Raw genomic sequence first — 21771 nt, forward strand, 5'->3', positions numbered from 1 at the left:
GTGGGAAAAGAAAAATTACTCAGACTGAATTTTTTTTTTTTTCCCACATGAACAGTAAATTTCAGTTCAAACTTTTTCTATTCCCATTCCTATTCCCATTCCCACTGTGCAGCCGAATAGGGCCTAATTGTTTCTTCCTCTCTAGCGTCTCTCTCAGTCCCATTCTTCCTCACGCGTCTCTCTTTTTTATTTTGATGGAGATCGCATATATAAAATTACTAACTGAATAAACCTCTATTGACTATAAATGTCATATTAAGAAGATGTAATTAGTAAACATCTCTATTCTTTTCCATCCACAGTAAAACTTAATTTGTGATTTTGCTGCTCTGGTCGTTGCCATGTGTCAATTTAACAACTAAAGTTTTCAAATTACCACTTTAGAGTTAGATGCATATGAAATAAGAATAATAAAAAAAATAGAATGAGTCGGAGCATTTATTATGAATTTACGAAGCAATGCTATTCTTAGCTTCTTCGTTTCTTGCAGGGGCATGTCGTTATCCAATTAGAATAGCATCATACCACTCAAATATTATGCAATTACGAATCACCACACAAATAAGCAGACAAAAGTTTTAATAAATAAAAGAATGAGCAGATGTCAGCGTCGAAGAAGCAGACCAGATGCTTTTAGTCTTTTACCCACCACCAAAATTTAATCATGTCATCAATTTAATTTGACAGCGCATTTTTTTAGGATAAGATTACCCTTTTACATGTCATCAATTTAATTTGACAACTTAATGGGGACGGTTAAGTTGATTGTGGCAGTTCCAAGACACACGAGAGAGGAAGAACTATTGATTTTGACTATATCTAAAAATGTTAACTGGTTTTCCGTACAATCTCTTGTAAAATCTTGATTTTTGCTGTGAGAGAGGCACGTGAGGAAGAATGGGTTTGAGAGAGACAAGAAGAAATAATTAGAATGGACATCTCCAGTTAACATTCAAGGATATATTGATTAGTTCAGTTTTTAAAATAATTTAATAAAAAGTTAAATATTTAAAAGGGAATAGAAATAAGAGTGTTAAATTTTCATGGAGATATTGAATATTATTGTATGTTTATGGGAATATTGGTTATTTCAAAAAAAATGTATAGATACACTGGAAATTTTCTCTATAAATATATATATAGGAAAGAAAAACACAGAAAAACCAGGCCGAAAAGTTTAAACACAGCTTTGTATAAAAACTGGGCCTGGTGAGGCCCAAGTACAACCCATTATCACTCAAACAAGTTGTTCTGGGATTGACCTTAACCAACGGCAGCACATAGTATTATCATGGGCAAAAATGGCTCTGTCCCTACCACTGTACTCCCCATTTCTCTCCATTACCAAGTACGCCTCCCGCTTCAGCCGCTGTACGGCCGCCGCAACTGCTCTGTTCCGAACACTCTCTGGCGCTCCTCTAAACTCGTCGCCACTCCCTCGGCCCCTTCATTCTATGGCCACGACCGACGGTAAATCCTCTCCATTGCAAAACCCTCTACATTGCCCGAGCTCTGCGATTAAAATTCCAAGTGTTGCAGCAAGAACGACCGTCGAATCGGGTTCAAACGGTTCTGATCATCCAACTCTCGTGGTGGTTTCTTTTTACCGCTTTGCTGATTTCCCAGACCATGCTTCTATGCGGAAGCCATTGAAAGACCTCTGCGAGGAAGTGGTGAGTAAATGAAACACCAATACATTTTTACCTAGTTATTATTTACATCGTTTTTAGTTCAAAAAAATTAAGCAACATATGGAATGTTTAACAGCGTGTTTCAGGAGGAATCATTTTGGCACCCGAGGGGATAAATGGGAGCATATGTGGGACCCGGGAGTCAGTAGAGAGAGTTCTGAGCTTCATCCAGTCTGATGAGCGGTTGAAGGGGCTGAGAATGGTGGAATCGCCTGTTACACCAGAGGATGAGGCTATCCACCATGGCCACACTAGCAGTTCTCCTCTTGGAGCTGGCGATGACGCCCCATTTCGGTGGGACCATGTGCGTGTCAAGTTGAAAAAGGAGGTAATAACATTGTGTTATGATTTCTTTCAAAGAAATTTGAACTCTAATAATAGAGGTGGCAACTGTCTGGCCTGGCTTGAGTGCTGAGCAGATTTTACTCAAATTTAGTTTTTGAGTCGATGGTAACTATGTTGATTGAATTTGGTTAGTTTTGGGATGTTAGTTCTTCTGGATGGCTTGTACTGGGTTTGGGTCAGTTTGAGGTATGGTGTTGTTATGTTCTTGGTTAAGTTGCACGGGTCAGGAAATCTGAGCCTTTGTGGTTCTTAATACCAAGAAAATGAAAATGAATCTGAATATCTTTTGTTTCATATTATGTCATTATTGGGTCTAGGATTCAGGGTTCTGGCTGAGTCGAGGTCATGTTGTTAGTCAGACCCCAGTCACATTTTTGTCAGGTTGTCAGCTGATTCAAGTTGTGATTACTTCCAATTTATTTATCAGAGATATCATGTTTCTATACTGAATGGAAATTTTGGTTTTGGATCAGACTTGACCACCTCAAGCATGGTGCATATGTTGTTGCTTTTCTTTTCTCTTATGTGGTTACATTATATTGTGTGGCATTGATAGATTGTGACTTTTGGAGATCCAAGTGTGTTGCCAACCAAAATGGTTGGAAAGTATGTCAAACCAAAAGACTGGAATGAATTGATCAGCGATCCAGAAACTGTAAGTGCTCATTATTAACAATGTTTTTTAAATTATCTTTTTATTCGAAGAGTAAATCCCAGCATTTACTGTTTTGACAAGCAGGTGGTGATAGATGTGCGGAACATGTATGAAATCCGCATTGGTAAGTTCAAACGTGCAGTCGATCCATGTACCAATGCATTTCGGGAATTTCCCACTTGGGTTGATGAGCAGTTTGATGTGGAAAAATCCGAGGAATCAGAAACTGCAGGCACAGTTGAGAGAACCAACACACAATCTGAGATTACGGGACAGAAGAGCTTGCCTCGTGTTGCCATGTATTGTACCGGTGGAATTAGGTGTGAGAAGGCCTCTAGTTTTCTCCTTAGCAAAGGTTTTAAAGAGGTACGTAGGTGATATACTTGTGAGATTCCATTCTCTTTTTCAGTGCTTTTGTTAGTGGAAAAGCCAATTCTTGTACAATAATAGCTGTGAGCAGTAATTACAGTACTTCTAGTTTAGACTTGTGTCGCATTTCTTTCCTGCAGGTTTACCATTTGGAGGGAGGCATACTAAAATACCTGGAAGAAGTGCCAAAAAGTGAAAGTCTGTGGGAAGGAGAGTGTTTTGTATTTGATAAACGGGTCTCGGTTGAGCATGGGATGGTACCTGGTACATACAAGCTCTGTTATGGGTGTAAGCAACCTGTTAGTGACGAAGACATGAAGGCACCAGAATGGGAGTACGGGGTTTCATGCCCATATTGTTTTTCAATTAAGTCTGAGGAGGAAAAGGAGCGAGCTCGGGCCCGGCAAAGGCAGTTTGAGACTTGGGGTGTTATCGGGGGACCTGATAAGGGTAGAAGGAAGCCAAACCCGGTTAAGATAAATGGAGAGGAGCATGATTTGACGGATAGGAGATTTCTCAACTCTATCTAGGAGGAATTTTCTTCTTCTGAATTTTGTAGAATTTATTATGGACTCAACCAGTAACTATGAGGCCATGAAATTTAATTCTGTTTTAATTGAGGAATTTAAATGATATAATTTTTATAGCTTTCTTTGTCTCTATGAGATTAGGTCCGTTAGGATAATCTTCCATTCTGCTTGAAAGTAGTAGTGTGGTATAATTTGGTTTCCTTTCCTCAATTTTTTTTTTTTTTGGTTTTTTTATGAGAAACGCTAGTGTTTTTTTTTGGTTAAATTTATTATTTAATTTAACATTATATATTTAACTGTTCATGATGTGCGGTATTCACAATTATGAGCTGTGCAATGCATATTTTGTATAATATTATTGCTTGGTACTCAGAAAATAAATATTTGCCAGGGGGTTACATTGCAAAATGTGTCCCTAATATAAATAATAAAAAGAGACAAACAGGGACATCTAGAGACATCTAGCAAAAACTGGGAACATGGGAGAGGGCATATACCAAACTGTTCCATTTCGTTCTAACCTATGTTGCATGGATACGGGTACGGGTATCGTATCAGATATGATACGGATACGGCAATTTGAAAAAATCCCAGATACGATACGTCTATTATATATATTATTTTTATTATTTCGATAATATTATTAATTCAATACTAATATTATTTAAATTAAATATAAAAATTCTGGGGGATGCAATACAAATATACAATACAATAACGCAACTTTATATTAAATATAAAACCAATTAAAACCTAACAACAAAATGTGAGGTAGTGTGTTGGTTAGAGCGTACGCCTCTTTGCCAGGACTCCCCAGTTCGATTCTTGCTTGTGCTATTTTTGTTCGGTCTACGCGTGTTAATAGGAGCTCAATTCGGTATACCGCGGCTCACGGGGGTGTGCAGACAAAAGTTATAACTGAGAGAAATAGACCAGGCTCACAAGATGAATCAGAAACGTCGCTGGCGTATCAGCTCCGTATCGGAGCGCGTTTCAAGCCGTACCGGACAGTTTCAACACGTATCTTTGACCGTATCATGTGGTTAAGGATACGCCAGCTGGCGTATCAGATACGTATTCATGCCGTATCGGGCACGTATCGGTATCGGATACGTATCCGATACGGGTACGGCACCCAATATGAAGTATCAGGGTAACATAGGTTCTAACACACAAGAGGTACTATCATTCTCCCTCCCCAACTTTTACCTTCCTTTCTCTTTCCGGCCTCTGGAAAATCAACTAGTTATTTTAAAATTTAGAATAAAATTTCAAAATGCCTAGTGCGCGCCCCAGCACCGGGCTGTTCAAGTCCCTGCCTCTGCACCGTCGACCACAGACTGATGATATCTTTGCGGCCGTTGGATGGGGCACTGCCGCTGCCGTTACCGCTCTCTGGCTTGTTCAGGTCTTCTCTCTTTCTCCTGCTCCCTGTTAATAAAATATTAATAAATATTAAACATGGAATCTATCACGCAGCACAATAATGGAGAAAATATAGTAAATTTTTAAAAATGAATATAATTTGAAGTGACAGCCCGAAATATGTAGGTTATTATGATTTTAAGTGTTCTGTCAGAATCTCAGAAGTCATTGGTAATAGATTGTGCATTAATATTTTGAATATGATGAAACTTTTTTTTGTTTTTTGAAAAAGGATTACACATGAGTTTGAATTACAACACAGCCAAAACCACTGTTATCAAAACCGGACCGGACCGGCCGGTTCGACCGGAATAAACCGGAATCGGACATGTTTACGGTTTGGTTCGCTATTTGGACCGGATATGCAATAGAACCGGATATATTTAATTAAACCGGGCGGTTTTATATAAAAAACCGGAGTAAAAGTAAAAAAAAACTGGTTTTATATTGATTTTTTGTCTATTGTTGTTATGTGACTATTTTCAATTTTGAATGGAAAGAAACAACTTTTGAGGAGAAAAGGAAACAATTTTTTAAGAGAAAAAGTGGAATCTAATGTGTATTATTCTGTGGCTAACTTTGTGTAGTCATTTATATTTTGTAACATACTTTTGTAAATAATTATGTGTTTAAGAATAATCCAACGTTTGTTGCAATATTATTTTTTTATAAACTAAATATTAATTCTAATATGAATCATTAGGGATTCACTTGATTACAAAAACTAAAGAATTTCTATGTAGCTATTCAATTTATTTATGAAGTATAAAATATAAAAAATTTTCGATGAAAAAAATATTTCATAATATTTTATTTAATTATTTTACTAATTCTAACAATAAGTTCTACATTTGAGCTACAATAGATATATTATTTTCTAATAAAAAATAATTATTTCTAATATATAAATTTACTTTTATAGTACATTGTTAATATGTATATTGGAAATTTTATTACATAAAACATAATTATTTATAATAATAATTATATCTAATAAATAAATATGTAAGTATTTAAAAAATCAGCAGTCAAACAGGTTGAACCATCGGTCTGACCAGTGAACCGTTAAACCGGAGCTTTACCAGATTGACGTCTGGTCCGGTTCTGATAACATTGGCCAAAACAGATCAACACACATACAGGATTTCTATGTTCTCAAAAAATAAAAACTGACCAATTGTCACTAATCCTTTACCAGAAAGTGTATACTGGAAACCTCTCTGCATGCTAAGTAGTTGGTACCAGTACCTGCATCTGCCATGAGTGAATTCAATCTCTGTTATTGGCCATTTTGGCCATTTAAAATCCATAAATATGCCCATTATACATAAGAATAAAATCAAGATTTTGAAAATCCTTATTGCAACCAAGGCATTCCTAAAGTTTTTATGTAGAATTTTAAATGGATTTCAACATTTTACAATAATACTTGAATTAAATGCGCATCTATAATTCTATCATTATTGTAGAACAAAGCCGATAACTTGGTTCATTATTTGGATTTTGGAATAAAGTTGCGACATCTTGTGATATGAAAATTTGTATTCGGGACCCTAGATGTATGTCAGAACCAACATTTTGGACCATTAAATTTGAGTATTTACAAAATTTTCGGCTAACAGCTTTTATTTTTTTATTTTTTTGGTAGCCTTTTGATTGGCTGAAGGAGAAGCTCTTTAAAAAACCTGAACCGGAGGCATGAAATTTGTATGAAAGATTTACATGCGAAGAAGATAGTGTATTGTGTAAATACTGAATAAATTAATAAAGAACGATGTATGCTGGGGTACTTGAAAAAAGCCACTTCTGTCCTGTTTTTGTGTTTGCGTCTCCAAAATTAATTGTTTTATTAGCTGAACTGTTTTGCAGTTAAGAAGGTATTTAATTTCTTTGTTTTGTGATAACTTGTGCTGCTTACATGAACTAAATTCAATCTCTGTCATCTTAGTCAATTAAGTTCAATTATTGTTAGAGTGGAAAAAACATGCTGCGTCGTGTCATGACGTCACTAACATGTCATGATTCTGATCTCGTGCCATGTTGTGCCGTGATCAAGTTAATTTTTCACGTGCCGTGCCGTGACTAAAATATTAGGGGGTGATCACGCCACATAAGTCACGCCGTGCCCAAACGTGCCGTGACTAAACCACGTGGCCATTTAATCATAATGTTCATTTGATTTTGAAGATCAATTTGTTTAATGTTCAGATTGATTTTTCTTTTAAATAGAAAATGACAGATAATTTATTCCATGATGCTTAGATTTTTTTTAATAGAAAAAAAAATATAGTTTATACCATGCTACTTAGGTTAGTTTGAATGGAAAAAGATAGTTTATAATATTATTAGGGATATTTTGAATAGTAATTTGGACTTTGTACTGGTTCAATATGAATATTCTAATTCTTTAATCAATTTTGTGTTACTTATTGCTCTATGATACTTTAGATAACATTGATAATTAGTAGAAATATAAAATATAAATTTTTAAACAAAAAACGCTATATATAATAGCTTTTGCTATAGCTACGCTATTCGCGATAGCTTTTTTTTTTAGTCTTTCCACTATGACGCGATAATCCCTATTTAAAACCTTGGTAGTTCTTATTGTTGCCGATGTAAATTCCTGTTAAGTTGGCCGGCCTAAGGATTCATTAAAACAATATAAATGTAAATATACACATGAGTTTTTTTTATTGATATTGGCTATTTCAGAGAAGAATTGTATACTGTTCATACAAAAATTTATTGTGATCATAAGGAACTGAAACTCTTTGTATACTGTTCATACAAAAATTTATTGTGATCATAAGGAACTGAAACCTCTCTTAATAGATAAAGATAAATGAATTACACAATTTTATGAGGTTATGCATACAACATTTATGTTTACTGTTTTGTTTTTGTTAAAACCAGGTTTTTAAAATTATAAGGTGTTCAGTGTGAATGGAAACTATGAGAAACCACTCAAAGTCAAGTTTTGATCTAGCTAGTAAAACTGAAACCCGTAGATAGTCAAAAATCAAATTAAATCTGCGTTGATTTTTGTAATTTTTTTAAGGAAAAATTAGTTATTTGTCAATCCAAAACCTTTAAATTGTAAAAATACCATTCTGAAATTAGAAATTGTAAAAATATCACTTCAAACTTCTAATTTGTAATTTTGCCACTCCAAATATTAATAACTAAAATGCTCTCCCTTGTTCTTCTCCTCTTCTTCTCCACAAAGTACATGCTAACAATGGACCCAATGGCATTGAGCCCACTAGTGATCAAGGAAAGTGCCAATGCAGTGCTATTTGATGCGAAACCGGCAAGCTGAACAATGGTTGGGCTGTAGTACATGACAGTTTAAAAGTTTAGGAGTGACAAATAACCAATTTTCTCTTTTTTTTAATTGTTTCTTTCTTCTAGATGAAAACTTGTTGGTCTAATCAGTCTTAATAATAAATCTACTTTTGTACAGATTCACTCTCGTAATGATATGCACGCATATAATTATTTTGCAGCATGCATATGTTGACAACTGAAATATAGATAGTATGATGATCATTGTAGAAACTAAAAACATGCCAAATAATGAACAGATTGTTTAATTTTCTTACAAGTCTAACTATAAAAAGAATAAAATTAAGAGAAAAGATTCTTGTCCACAGACCTTTGTCCACGGTATGTCCACAACCTTATCTACTTTCATTTAACTATTTTTAACTGACTCGGTTCCCGTGTTCCAACGGAAATTCAAAACCTTTCTAGATTCGCGTATTTAAATCTTCCTTCACGATTATCTCTTTCCTTTTTTAATCTCATTTTCAAAAACTTCCGATCAGATTATCCTTCCTAATCAGATCAGATCATATCAACCATGCACGGCACCACCGATCGAACCCGGCATCACCGATCGGACCCGGCACCACTGATCAGAGTTCTCTCTCTGCTTGTCTCGCTAACCCCTTTATCTCTCTACAGATGACACCGATCTCTTTCAAGCAAGGTCCCAACGGTGCCAAACGTAAGGTTTTCTCCAACGTACTGTACGCAAGGCGTTCTTCCATGATGAACTCTCTCATCAAGATATCGATAATCAAAGGAGAAATCGTAAAGGTTGCTTTGACAGTGCTAATCAGACCATCGCCACACCAGGTAACTCCGAATGCTTTGTACGATTTCTTAATTGATTCGTAAATCCTAAGATGCCTTATGCGAACAAATAATTGACGGATGCATATCCTATTTTGATTTGTAGGGATGCCTTCTGCGAATAAATAATTAAAGATAACTTCGAATGCTTTGTACGGTATCCTATTTAATTCATAAATCTTATGGATGTCTTTTGTGCATGAATGAATTTTGTTTTTATCATACTTGTGATAAATATTTTAATCAATATTTTTTAGATCTGTTTAAGTAATTAATACTTGTGCTTTTATCAGTTATCAACCATTAGGTGTTGTTCATATTTTTATTCTTTGTGCTTTGAAAATTTGAATTACGTTTTTGATAAGATTTGTTATTTAAGTTACAACACTGGATGACAAATTTTACAGGATTGGTGCAAGTCAAATGACACCTTTTTTATGTTTGAAAACTGTAATTAGTTTTTATTAGATTTTTTTACATAAGTTACAGCTTTGAATTAGGAATTTTACAAGATTGACGCAAGTCAGTTTTACATGATATTTGTTGTTATTTTTAAATGTTATGTATATCATTTTCTATTATAGATGGGTTTGGTTTACGGTATAGGTGACACATTTTACAGTATATATGTGATGTTTTCATATGCACTTTATATTATTTGTTATGAGATATATATGTTACATTTTATATTAAGTAATTTAAAGTATAAAAGATATACTAATACAGTGTTATGAAGACATTTTAATGTATATCATTATATATTTTTTTGTTTGTGTCTAACATTCTATATTATTGATTTTTACAGTTTTGCTCCAATGGATTTTAATTTGAATGAATATTTGACATGTGATAATTCTACCGTGAATGATGTTGCAGAAATTAGGGTTGTAGACATTATAGTTTGTGTTGAATATTATGGCAAGTGATAATTAGGTTTCCTATTTTGTGGTGAATATTATTGTGTATGGTGAATATTATGGTTTTGTTGAACACATGATGAATGTATGTATAGATTTAGAAATTTTACAGTATACATGGAATTGATTTATAGTTTAGATTTATAAATTTTACAATATTGATTCTTTGTAGGTTTTATGTTTTGTTTTTGTAGTTTAAGCTAAAATTTTGTATTTTTTATATTTTATTTTATCTTTTTCATATGCTTATTTTACATTATTAAAATTTTATAGTTTTTATGTTTTGTTTTCACAGTTTAAATTCACAATTTTACAATATTAAAAATTTATATTTTTAAATTGTATTTAATATTTCATCTGCTAATTTTATATTGTTATAAATTTATAGTTTTTACTTTTTATTTTACAGTTTAAGTTTACAATTTTACAGTATTGAAAATTGACATTTTTTAAATTTTATTTAATCTGCTAATCTTACAATTTTGTAATTTTACAGTTTTTACATTTTGATTTCACAGTTTAACTTGATATTTTTACATTATTGAAAATTAATATTTTTTAATATTTTATTTTATCGTTTTCATCTGTGAATTTTGGATGTCTGTAATTCTATAGTTTGTACATTTTATTTTTATAGTTAAAGTGGTCAATTTTACAGTATTCATTATTTTGATTATTTATTTGTGTGTTTATTAAATCGAGAATAAAAAAATAAAAATAAATTTTAATTTTGCCTTTTTATCATGTTTTTTTGACAAAATAATTGCTAATAACTAACATTAATTGTCAATAACTTCCTATAACTGTAATTTTTCAAGTTAATGCAAGTTGCAATCTTTTTTTAACTAGCATGGGACCACTTCAAATAGTTGCTGGATGTTTTATGATTAATTGATATATTTTATGTGATATATTATATAATTATACAACATGTAGAAGTAGTTTTACAGTATTCGCGCAAGTCAAAATTGTGGACAAATGGTGGACAAAAGTCTGTGGACAATTAGACGCTTCTATAGTTTTATATTACAACTAATTTTAAGAAGTATCCAACTTTTTTACTTTTCTATTAAACTAATTTTATAGTTTCATATGATCTTATAATGACTTTTGGTCAATTTAGATTATGAAGTTTGTTATTCATACCTTCTCTAATTGTAGGGACACAATTTAATTGATCACTAGAGGAGATAGAGGCAAGCAAAGTCTGACCACCGCTTTGATACCGATCGACTCTTGTCAAGCGATAATTGGAGCAATTTTGGGTAATTAGATTTCTCGTGTCCTTGCTCAGTCCAGTCAACTACAAGAATTGTATATTTTTCTTGGACAACTTCTAACCTATTTACAAGAAATACAATGTTAATTTTAGTTGCATATTTTGTTTTTATGGGTTATGTAAATTTTGCTATAGTGTGATTTTTTGTTAATGAATATGTTATGTTGTTAAATTGTGTTGCTTTTTATTTATGTTGTCTACATTATTTGCATGATATTCTATTTAATGTCAATGAATGTCGAATACTTGTATGGCTAACAAAATATGGAGGCTAGCCTTGATACAAGCGGAACCATGCCAAAATTTTTATGCCAATACCGACTATTTTTAGGACCTACACTGACTGTTTTTGAACCATCAATGTAGGGTACCTACAGTGGCTGTTTTTAAAAAACAGTCAATGTAGGGTAGTTACAGTGACTGTTTTTAAAAACAGTCAGTATAAATACCTTACACTGACTGTTAAAAAACAGTCAGTGTAGGGTACCTACAGTGACTGTTTTTAAAAATAGTTAGTGTAGGTACTCTACAGTGACTGTTTTTTAACAGTCACTATAGGGTAACCTTCATTGGCGCCGGCTTTACTGACGCCGCTATAACAGTCGGTATAGGGGTATTTGAACAGTCAGTGAAGAGATTTTTTGTACTAGTGTTATAATTATCTTTAAAATAATTGTAGTGTAATGCTGTATACTTCAAATGTTGATTCTGAATGCCATATTATAAATAAAAGAACATAAACCTGCTAGGTCCCTCGGCGATAATTGAATTTCTAGAAGCATAAACCTGCTAGGTCCCAGTTTTCAGTGGTTTCTAATTTTCTGTACGCAATAACGTGTAGAAGTAGTACAATTAGGATTCCACGATGGAGCAGCAGCGTTAAATTTTGTAATCTCCAGACAACTTGTCAAGAGGAAAGGAGATTTTTATTTCTCCTACCTAGTTTCCACAAAATTTCCATTAATTCCACGCACTTCCAAGTTCCAACAAAACTATTTTTGGAAGCAGCCTCTCTCTGCAAACTAATTTCAACAAACAACAGTCCAGTTTGGTAACGATTTTAACAGAATGGTTTTGACTGGATATTATCTAGTGTACTACTATAAAATCAAAACACATATGGTTAGTTTTAAAAAAAAAGAAAAAAAGAAAAAAGAGAGTGAGTCTATGGTACTATGTATAGCACGGATTGGTCCGTAATACATATTAATATTTTTGTTTTCAAAATCCTAATAGTTGATTTGAACCATTCGACATGATTCCTATATGAATATGTACTTGCACATCAAATTTTATATTTTTCAGATTTTTTTTACTCTTTATTAAGATAGGTAGAAAACCACTTTTTTTTTATGTCAAGAATTTTAGAATTTTAAATCAAGTGATTTTCTATCTATCTTAAAAAATAGTAATATGAAAATTTAGTCTATAAGTAAATATTTATATGGAAATTATGTTGAACTGTTAGAATTAAGAGTTAAGATTTTGAAAACGAAAATATTAATTCGTATTACAGATCAATTTGTACTATGCGTAGTAGCATAGACTCACTCAAAGAAAATACATATGGTTAGTGTGAAGTCCAAAAACTGATCGGTTAATTTTTGTACTCCCAGTTTCTCTCGTGTGGGGTCTAGAGATGTAGAAAGGTCACGTCATGATCGAAAACGTTACAGTACGGTACAGTTTTGTCATGGCATGGTATAGTTTTGTCACGACACGATCCGGTACATGTTGATCATATATTGGGACACGTGTGTTCCGTATTAATGTAACCATTTGTGTGGCATGATCATCGTTCAGAAAATTGGCACAACATGTAGTTATGTGAGTCACGCGTTATTAGGATCGTTAAATATTGATCAAATGGTGAATCTTAATTTAAAAATAACTTAAATTATGAAAAAAAAAGTTAAATGTGATCAATTACGACGTGACTAACATGTCGTGACAAAGAGTGAAGCTAGACTTTCGAACTATATATGGAGGTAAAACATACAATAAGGATTAATCATCTAAAATTTTCATGCTGAAAATGAGAGTCAATTTATGATATCTATGATATTTTATTCTAAATTATATAAAAAATTATTTATAAATAAAATAAAATAAAAATAGAGATTAATTAACCCTCGTTCAATGTATATAAGTCCGCTCTGATAGTGTCACACCCCGCGGCCACGGGTCGTAACAGTCCCCCGCCGTAAGCATACAACGCCGTGTACGCTTACAAGACAATTAACAATTCAAACAAACAACAAGTAATATAAAACAAGTTTCTAATATATAATCAGAGTACACAGTCTGGACATAAAATAGTACAACAAAAGTATCACATCCGGATACCAACCATGAGGCCTACCCTAAATCTACACAACAAAACATATCTAGGGTCATGAAGTGGTAAGCTACTAAGGCCTACTACTCTAGTGCCTCTCCGGAATCAGTCGCACCAGTACCTGTAAAGTAACCCGAAGGGTGGGGGTGAGAATAAATCCTCAGTGCGAAATTTGCCACATTTTAGATTATTGGACTTGCAATCAAACTCCATATTAAAAAATGAAACCCAAACCATAACAATTCAAACAGCTATATATATATTCATAAATAACAGAATGCCAATGCTTGACAACAATTAATCCAATTTGAATCACAGTTTACGGAATTTCCAAGATGAATTTCAAACACAACATGTATTTGGCTTAACTCGACTCATTAGGGCTTGTAGCAACTACAGATGTTCTTTCGAGCTGGACCCTTTATCAAACCCACATCTGTAGGGTTACTGACACCTACAGATGGCCCACCGAGCTGGACCCTTTATCTGACACCCATCTGCAATCGCTTGGCTTAATAGTTATTAAGGTCTGGTTCAAGTCACATAAAGAAAATCCTCTTTAGAATCATTTCCAATATTCGTAATATTCAATTGATCGTCCAAATGCATTAACACGTAGGAGAATGCCACCGAGCCACAGACGTTACACATGTCACCCACGATTTCCAAATCACACATCATAACATAATCACCCTCCCTCGTCCCAACCGGTACTGGGAAACATTGAGGGCCATTCACCTAAGGCCATTAGGATCCTGGGAATAAAAGCCAGCATACAGCCCGACTTTGCAAATTCATTGGATCCAAGTGCTTAACTTCGTAAATCCATTCACATACATATCAAATTGTGGCGACTTTCAATCAAATCAGATCATAATAGATCGACACAACCTACAACCATACCAGCATGCAAATCACTCAAGTCACATCAATTCGAGTTTAATTTGATTGGGCTATGCAAATGCTTTACACAATTCAATGATGCAATCAATGATATTCAACATGACAAACGAATACACAGTTTAATTCCTGAAAATAAAGTATCAAACAAGTCCAAGAATCCCGCACCTGGTTACGACGAGCGTACCGCTTAGTTAAGGATCGGGCATCTCGAATTGCCTCGCAACGTCTTGCTCGATCGAGCCTACACCTATATTACACGTATACTAGGTTTAACATTGGTTCTTGATCGAGGAGTTTACTCGAGTTGTATTAGGGCTCATACCTTAACTAATCTCCTATCCTTTGGTACCAATTCGTTCGGTTCATTATCTCTTACCAAAATCCTCTAAAACCTCACACAATCTCATCTAGGTCCTTTGGACCTTACAAACTCTCAATTGGGTAACAATGCACTTACTAGTTCACCAATTTGGTTCTCGTGACAATTCGATTTACCGTTTGGTTAAATCCTAATTTGGTCAAATCTCAAATCAGCCGTTAAATGTTCTAGAAATTCAAGATCAAGGGGTAACCTTACCGATTATAAGTCTAATCGGTCGGATTAAACGAGTCAATTCACGATTATGCTCAAGTTAGGTTTTGGCACGAAACCCTAGAAATCAAAATCCACAAATCGGAAGGAAATCGGGAAAAAGATTGACAAATAAACAAGCAAGGAGTGTAGAGGAACTAATCCTCGAGCAATTCGAACACAAATCTTGAGTTTAAAATGAAAATCTGAGAAATCGAGAAAATTTGAGGTTTCGAAAGAGAGAAGGAGAGAAAGAAATACCGAATCAGAGAGTTAGGAGAGATTCACGGCAGCTTACTCGGTTCCAACTTCGATTTCTCGCAACAATCGGGGCTTGAGCGGGAAAGGAAGCTCTCACGCTCGTTTTCTTCTCTCTTGGGCGAAAATCACATAAAAATGGGGAAAGTGGGCTGTGGGGAGAGAGAGAAGGTTCGATTTGAGTTTTAGGGTTAAAAATACCCTGAGTGAGGACACACTCAATTCAGTGCGGGTCGGCCACCCGCACTCAGTACTTGGAACATTTTTCAGCATTTGAAAACACACAGAAATATACACGAGTGTGGACGCACTCATTTTCAGTGCGGGTCGATCACCTGCACTCAATACTTGGTAGAATTTCGGCAGCTTGAAAACACAGAAAAGAATACTCCAGTGCGGACGCACTCAGTCCAGTGCGGACGCACTCAGTACTTAGTCAAATTTTCATGAAAACGGCACTGAACAAGGGAAATGTCTGAGCGTAATGCGGACGCACTCAATTTCAGTGCGGGTCGGTCACCCGCACTCAGTACTTAGACGGATTTTGGAAAGAAATTCAATCAACACAGAAGAATACTCCAGTGCGGACGCACTCAAATCCAGTGCGGACGCACTGAGAAGAAATTCAGAAAACAACTAAGGAAAACATAATCCAGTGCGGGTCAGTCATTCGCACTCATCACCAGTGCGGACGCACTGGACCTATAAAGGTTCAGAAATTCGAAATTCCGACGCGGTTTCGATTCATACTTAATTTACTTATTTAGGGGAACCTTAATTAAGGTTTAAACTTCCATTTTGTTAGCACGATTTTCGATTCTTGCCTTTAAATCATTAAAAATTAATTGCAAAAGTTTCGTAACGTAACAGATAGTAACTATCTTTCCGAAAATAATCATAGCAAAACACAACACGTCACGTATTTAATTAGATCTCACAGCATAGGAGTGTGTGTCACATTTGTTTGTTTATTTTTCTATTTTTAATCTTTTTCCTTTTTTTTTATATATTTCCTCGCTGTTGGGTAGAGAAGGCCGTTTATTTGTCATTTTTTTTTACCATTAATGAGTTTAATTTTTGCTTCAAAATATTGAACTTAAAATACATTATAGGCTTCAATTCAGAAATAGAAAACTCCACTAATAGTGGACTCCCCTTATGTTTCTGTTGTTTCGATTAGCTATGCTATTCTGCATATGAGCTTGCTGAATTGTTTTTTTTTTATCAGTTAAATAGCTTGTATTTTTTTTTTGGGGGAAAAAAAAGCAAATAATGCCTGCTCTATTGACTGAAATATTTAATTCCAAAAACTTTTACATTTCTTATTTATCCTCAAAGACTTTAATTTATTCTCTTTAACCTCTAACTCTTAGAAACCTTTCTTATTTGTCCTTTGAATTATTTCCGAAATTTTTATTAATATTAAAAAAAATAAATTAATTTCAAATTCTACCTACGTTTGCTCACGAATTTCAAAAATGACCAAACTGGCGATATTTTGGTCGGATTTGAACTCACTTTCTGGTTAAAATTTAACCGATTTTAGAAGGCAATGATGTGAGGTTCGACTAAGCTTCTTACTAACAATTTATCCATTTTTGTGGCTGATATAAATATTAAATGGAGATGAATAGGGTGCAGCTGTATATCGCTATCTTTGGTCATTCCACTGTTCTTGCTACGTGTAAGCCAAGAATTAAATAACAAATGAAAACCGACAATTAAATAATTGGTTTCAAATGAGAAAATCGGCAATTAAATAACCAGTGATTGTTTCGCCAGTTTGGTCATTTCTGGAATTCATGAGCAAATGTAGGTAGAATTTGAATTTTTTTCTTTTTTGGATATTAATAAAAATTTCATTATTTGAACTAAAATGAGACACTTAACAAATTTTTATTCCGACTATGCCCCTTAGTCTCTAATGATATTTCTTTCCGAATTTTAAAAATTTACTATAGCATTGTCCATCCTCGTTTAATCCTCTTTCAACTGCTAATATCAAAAGGGCTTCCTGCTATTTTCACCCTCCGCTTTGCAATTCTTCATGTGAATTCTTCCAAAGAAAGTTGTAGGGACAAAACTAACTATGCTCATTATCTCCAAAAGACATTTGAAGATATTCGTTGTTCTTAATTCACGTGACCAATAAAGGTTCAAATTTAACTTTTCTCTCCTAAATTTCCACCGTGTACGTTTTCTCTCCTAAAATTTTCCACCGTGCACTTTTTTCTCCTAAAATTTCCACCGTCTACCATTCTTTGAAGATTGAATACATGAACGATACCAACTTAAGAAAAAAAATGAACAAATGGTACAAGGCCACGCGGCCAGTGTTGAGTGAGACACCACCTTCTTATTCTCCCTTAATTAAAGGGATCCTTCTCTCTCCCGTAAATGAAAGAGAAGTAAATAACAAGAAACAAGCAAAAAAATTGGAAAAGAAAAGAAGAAAACAGAGAAATTGGTTGGTTGAGCTGGTGATTAAATCACTGGATGGATGTGCTCTTATTCTCTCACTGCAACTAGTGCTATTATTTGGTATTCCTCTATCTCGCTCAATTATCATTTCCATTTCACTTGATTTGGTTGATTTTGCTGTAAATTGAATTAGAAAGTCTTGTTTGTAAGTTGGAAATTTATTAATTAGGTTAAAGAATATAAAGTTAAGATCTTGTTCAAATTAATTAACAGAAAACTTGTTTAATTATGCATTTTAATTGAATTGACTAAGGCCTCCTCTTTTTCCATGTGTTCTTAAATCGAATCTGAACCATATAATTATGGTGGTGCTTAAATTACTTATGTTGGTTTTAGTTGAGATATCTAGGACGTAACAAGGTTACATTGGTGATTTGATTCTCGAATCTTTGCTTTAGAACTCATCTCTAGTTATACCTTTTTGGTACGAACAGCTTATCTTGTACCGACTATTTAATTGTTTTCTAATATGTTAATAAGTGATTTGCATGGTGTTCGGTACAATATGAAAACTGGTACCTACCTGTACCAGATGAGGTCGGTTACTTGTATACCTATATAAATTTTAGTTTCGTGATTGTAAAGAAATGTAAAGTAGAAGGTTGAATTTGAAAAAATATTAGGAGTTGGTAAATAAAGCCTTTTAGAAGGGTGCGAATTTACATATATAAAGATCAATTGTAAAAGTATAAAGGAAATTGAAATTCATATGACAGAGCTCAGTTGAAATAAATACTGAAAATGAATTGAATTGATAAAAGCAAAGCAAAGCAAAGCAGAGCAGAGCAGTGTCGTGCACATAGGAAACAGTAATAGGATTAGGTGAAGAATTACTGTATTGTTATGTGCCAGGCCAAGGGCCGATGCATGTTGTTTAATTTGCTTATATCAATCAAATTCAAACTTGGCAGCTACTGCCAAGCATTTCGAAAAAAAAAAGAAAGAATTGAATTTTAATGATTGATTGGACTGAAAATGAATTGGACTAGACTTATTGGACTGAATATATGGAGCACTATATGATTCTAAAATATAAATAAAACACTAACAAATGTTTTATCAGCAATAATGAACATAGCTTATTGAATAAGCACATAATTGAGATTTAAATATTTGAATACATAAATTGTTATGTTGTCCTTAATTAGTATAAATATTGATCATGACATATGTATATATATTATTTTGTTATAGGAAAAATTAAGTAAGAGACTGACAAGACAGAGTACTCAGAAAGAATAGACTGCTAGTGATCTCACTTATTGCCCTACGATATCAGGTGCGGGGTTATTGGATTAGTCTGAGATTCATGACTAGAAATTAAATCGTAACTCATTGTACATTTTGAATATTTGATTGACTGCATTGATTGAACTGCTGCATCATATGCATAACCCAATACAATTGAAACTGAATTACAGGTAAGATTGTTGACTATCATGTTGATATTGTTTATCAATTGATTAAGACCACAATAATTGAATTGATTTAATATTGAATATTGTAATCCTTAAACCTCCATATAGTGGAGAAAAATGATTAATATATTGTAAAGTCTAGCTAGCTACTAGACTTTACTCCAGGACCCTTATGCACATATGGTGAATGACAGTACCGGTTGGGTAGGGATATTAAATAAATGTTTATTATGACTATAAGACTAATGAATTGTGATAACTGTCTTATCATTGATTTTCTTTATAATGATAGTATTGTAATATTGATTTCGTATTGGTTTCAAGAATAAATTATCACGATAGTTAGAATAGTATAAACCTTGACACGACATAATGACAATATTGTAATATTGGTTTCATATTGATTCCGTTAATAAATTATCAGGATAGTTAGAGTAGTATAAGTGTCACACCCCGCGGCCACGGGTCATAACAGTCCCCCGCCGTAAGCATACAACGCCATGTATGCTTACAAGGCTATTCAATTTACACTCAACAATTCAAAACCAAATAATACAAACCAAGTTTATATATACACAACTCAGAGTACACAGTCTGGTCAGATTCTAATACCACAAAAGTATCTCATCCGGATACCAACCACGAGGCCTACCCTAAACTACACAACAGTTCATAACTAGGGTCAAGTGAAGGTAAACTATAAGGCCCACTACTCGCGTGCCTCTCCGGAATCAATCGCACCCGTACCTGTAAAAATAACCCGGAGGGAGGGGGGGTGAGAATAAATTCTCAGTGCGAAATTTGCCACAGTTTAGATTATTGGACTTGCAATCAAACTCCATATTCAAAAATGAAACCCAAATAATAACAATGCAAACAGATATATATAATCATAAATAACAGAATGCCAATGCTCGACAACAATTAATCAACCTGAAACACAGTTCACAAAATTTCCAAGATGAATTTCAAACACAACATATATTTGGCTTAACTCGATTCATTAGGGCTTGTAGCAACTACAGATGTTCTTTCGAACTGGACCATTTGTCAAACCCACATCTGTAGCTGTTTGGCTTAACCGTTTCCTAAGGTCTGGTTACAAGTCACCTATACAGGTCAACTTGACAACAATGCAATCACGCGGAATCAAAGTCAGCCATACTGCTCAATTTTGCAATTTCATCCAAATAGAATCAAAGTCAGCTATATCCAACCACCTAAACAGGTCGGTCTGGCAAATTCATCACAGGTCAACGGATAGGTCACCGTCACCTCATCCAGCCACCTAAACAAGTCGGTCTGGCAAATTCATCACAAGTCAACGCGTAAGTTAGCAGCGTCACCTCATCCAGCCACCTAAACAGGTCGGTCTGGCAAATTCATCACAGGTCAACGCATAAGTCAGCAGCGTCACCTCATCCAGCCACCTAAACAGGTCGGTCTGGCAAATTCATAACAGGTCAACGGATAGGTCACCGTCACCTTATCCAGCCACCTAAACAGGTCGGTCTGGCAGATTCATTCACATATAGAACAACCAATAGAACTAATCAATAAATAACCATACCAACATGCCAATTAAACTTAACCGAACAGTTCAAATCATTCTCATTTATGCAAGCATCAATATACAGCATGAATTTCAAAATATGCAACAATTAAGCATTCAACATGACAAACGAATAAACAGTTTCATTCCTGAAAATAAAGTATCAAACAAGTCCAAGAATCCCGCACCTGTTTACGACGAGCGTACCGCTTAGTTATGGATCGGGCGTCTCGAATTGCCTCGCTAATTCTTGCTCGACCGAGCCTACACCTACTAGCCATATACAATTCCACTTTGGTAGCACTTCCTTTACCAGTTCACTATTTTGGTTTCCGTACAATTCGATTTACCGATTGGTTAAACCCTAATTTGGTAAAAACCTCAAATCAGCCGTTAAATGTTCTAGAAATTCAAGATCAAAGGGTAACCTTACCGATTATAAGTCTAATCGGTTGGATTAAACAAATCAATTCACGATTATGCTCAATTTGGGTCTTGGCACGAAACCCTAGAAATCAAAATCCACAAATCGGAAGGAAATCGGGAAAAAGATTGAAAATAAACAAGCAAGGAGTGTAGAGGAACTAGTCCTCGAGCAATTCGAACACAAATCTCGAGTTTAAAACGAAAATATGAGAAATCGAGAAATCTGAGTTTTTTTGAGAGAAACAGAAAGAGAAAGAAATACCAAATAGGTGAGCTAGGAGAGATCCTCGGCTGCTTACTCGGTTCCAAATTCGATTTCTCACAACAATCGGGAGTTTGGAAGGAACGGAAACTCACACGCTCTTTTTCTTCTCTCTTAGCCTAAAATCACTTGAAAATGGGGAAAATGGTGAAGTGGGAGAGAGAGAAGGTCTGATTTGGGTTTTAGGGTTAAAAACACCCTGAATGCGGAT

The 21771-nt window shown here is 34.3% G+C and overlaps 2 protein-coding genes and 1 long non-coding RNA gene across 3 annotated transcripts in view; all 3 read left to right on the forward strand.

The window, feature by feature from the left end:
- The first annotated feature begins 1261 nt into the window (after positions 1–1261).
- Positions 1262–3776, forward strand: LOC144573487 (Rhodanese/Cell cycle control phosphatase superfamily protein). The gene is made up of 5 exons (XM_078323269.1): positions 1262–1673; positions 1768–2019; positions 2593–2691; positions 2776–3057; positions 3201–3776. The coding sequence occupies exons 1-5, from the start codon at positions 1302–1304 to the stop codon at positions 3588–3590; spliced, it is 1395 nt and encodes a 464-aa protein (XP_078179395.1). The 5' UTR covers positions 1262–1301; the 3' UTR covers positions 3591–3776.
- Positions 3777–4769: 993 nt separating this feature from the next.
- LOC144573488 (uncharacterized) lies at positions 4770–6870 on the forward strand. Its single transcript, XR_013517986.1, has 2 exons — positions 4770–4998; positions 6664–6870. It is a non-coding gene; the product is annotated as an uncharacterized LOC144573488 (long non-coding RNA).
- Positions 6871–17725: 10855 nt separating this feature from the next.
- LOC144573052 (scarecrow-like protein 34) overlaps positions 17726–21771 on the forward strand; it is a 30445-nt gene continuing 26399 nt past the window's right edge. The window contains exon 1 of the mRNA XM_078322734.1: positions 17726–17962. The gene's annotated coding sequence lies outside the window, so the exon portion shown is untranslated. The remainder of the gene's footprint in view (positions 17963–21771) is intronic.

The sequence above is a fragment of the Carex rostrata genome, chromosome 21 (genome assembly GCF_964058835.1).
Source record: "Carex rostrata chromosome 21, lpCarRost1.2, whole genome shotgun sequence".
Classification (NCBI taxonomy): domain Eukaryota; kingdom Viridiplantae; phylum Streptophyta; class Magnoliopsida; order Poales; family Cyperaceae; genus Carex; species Carex rostrata.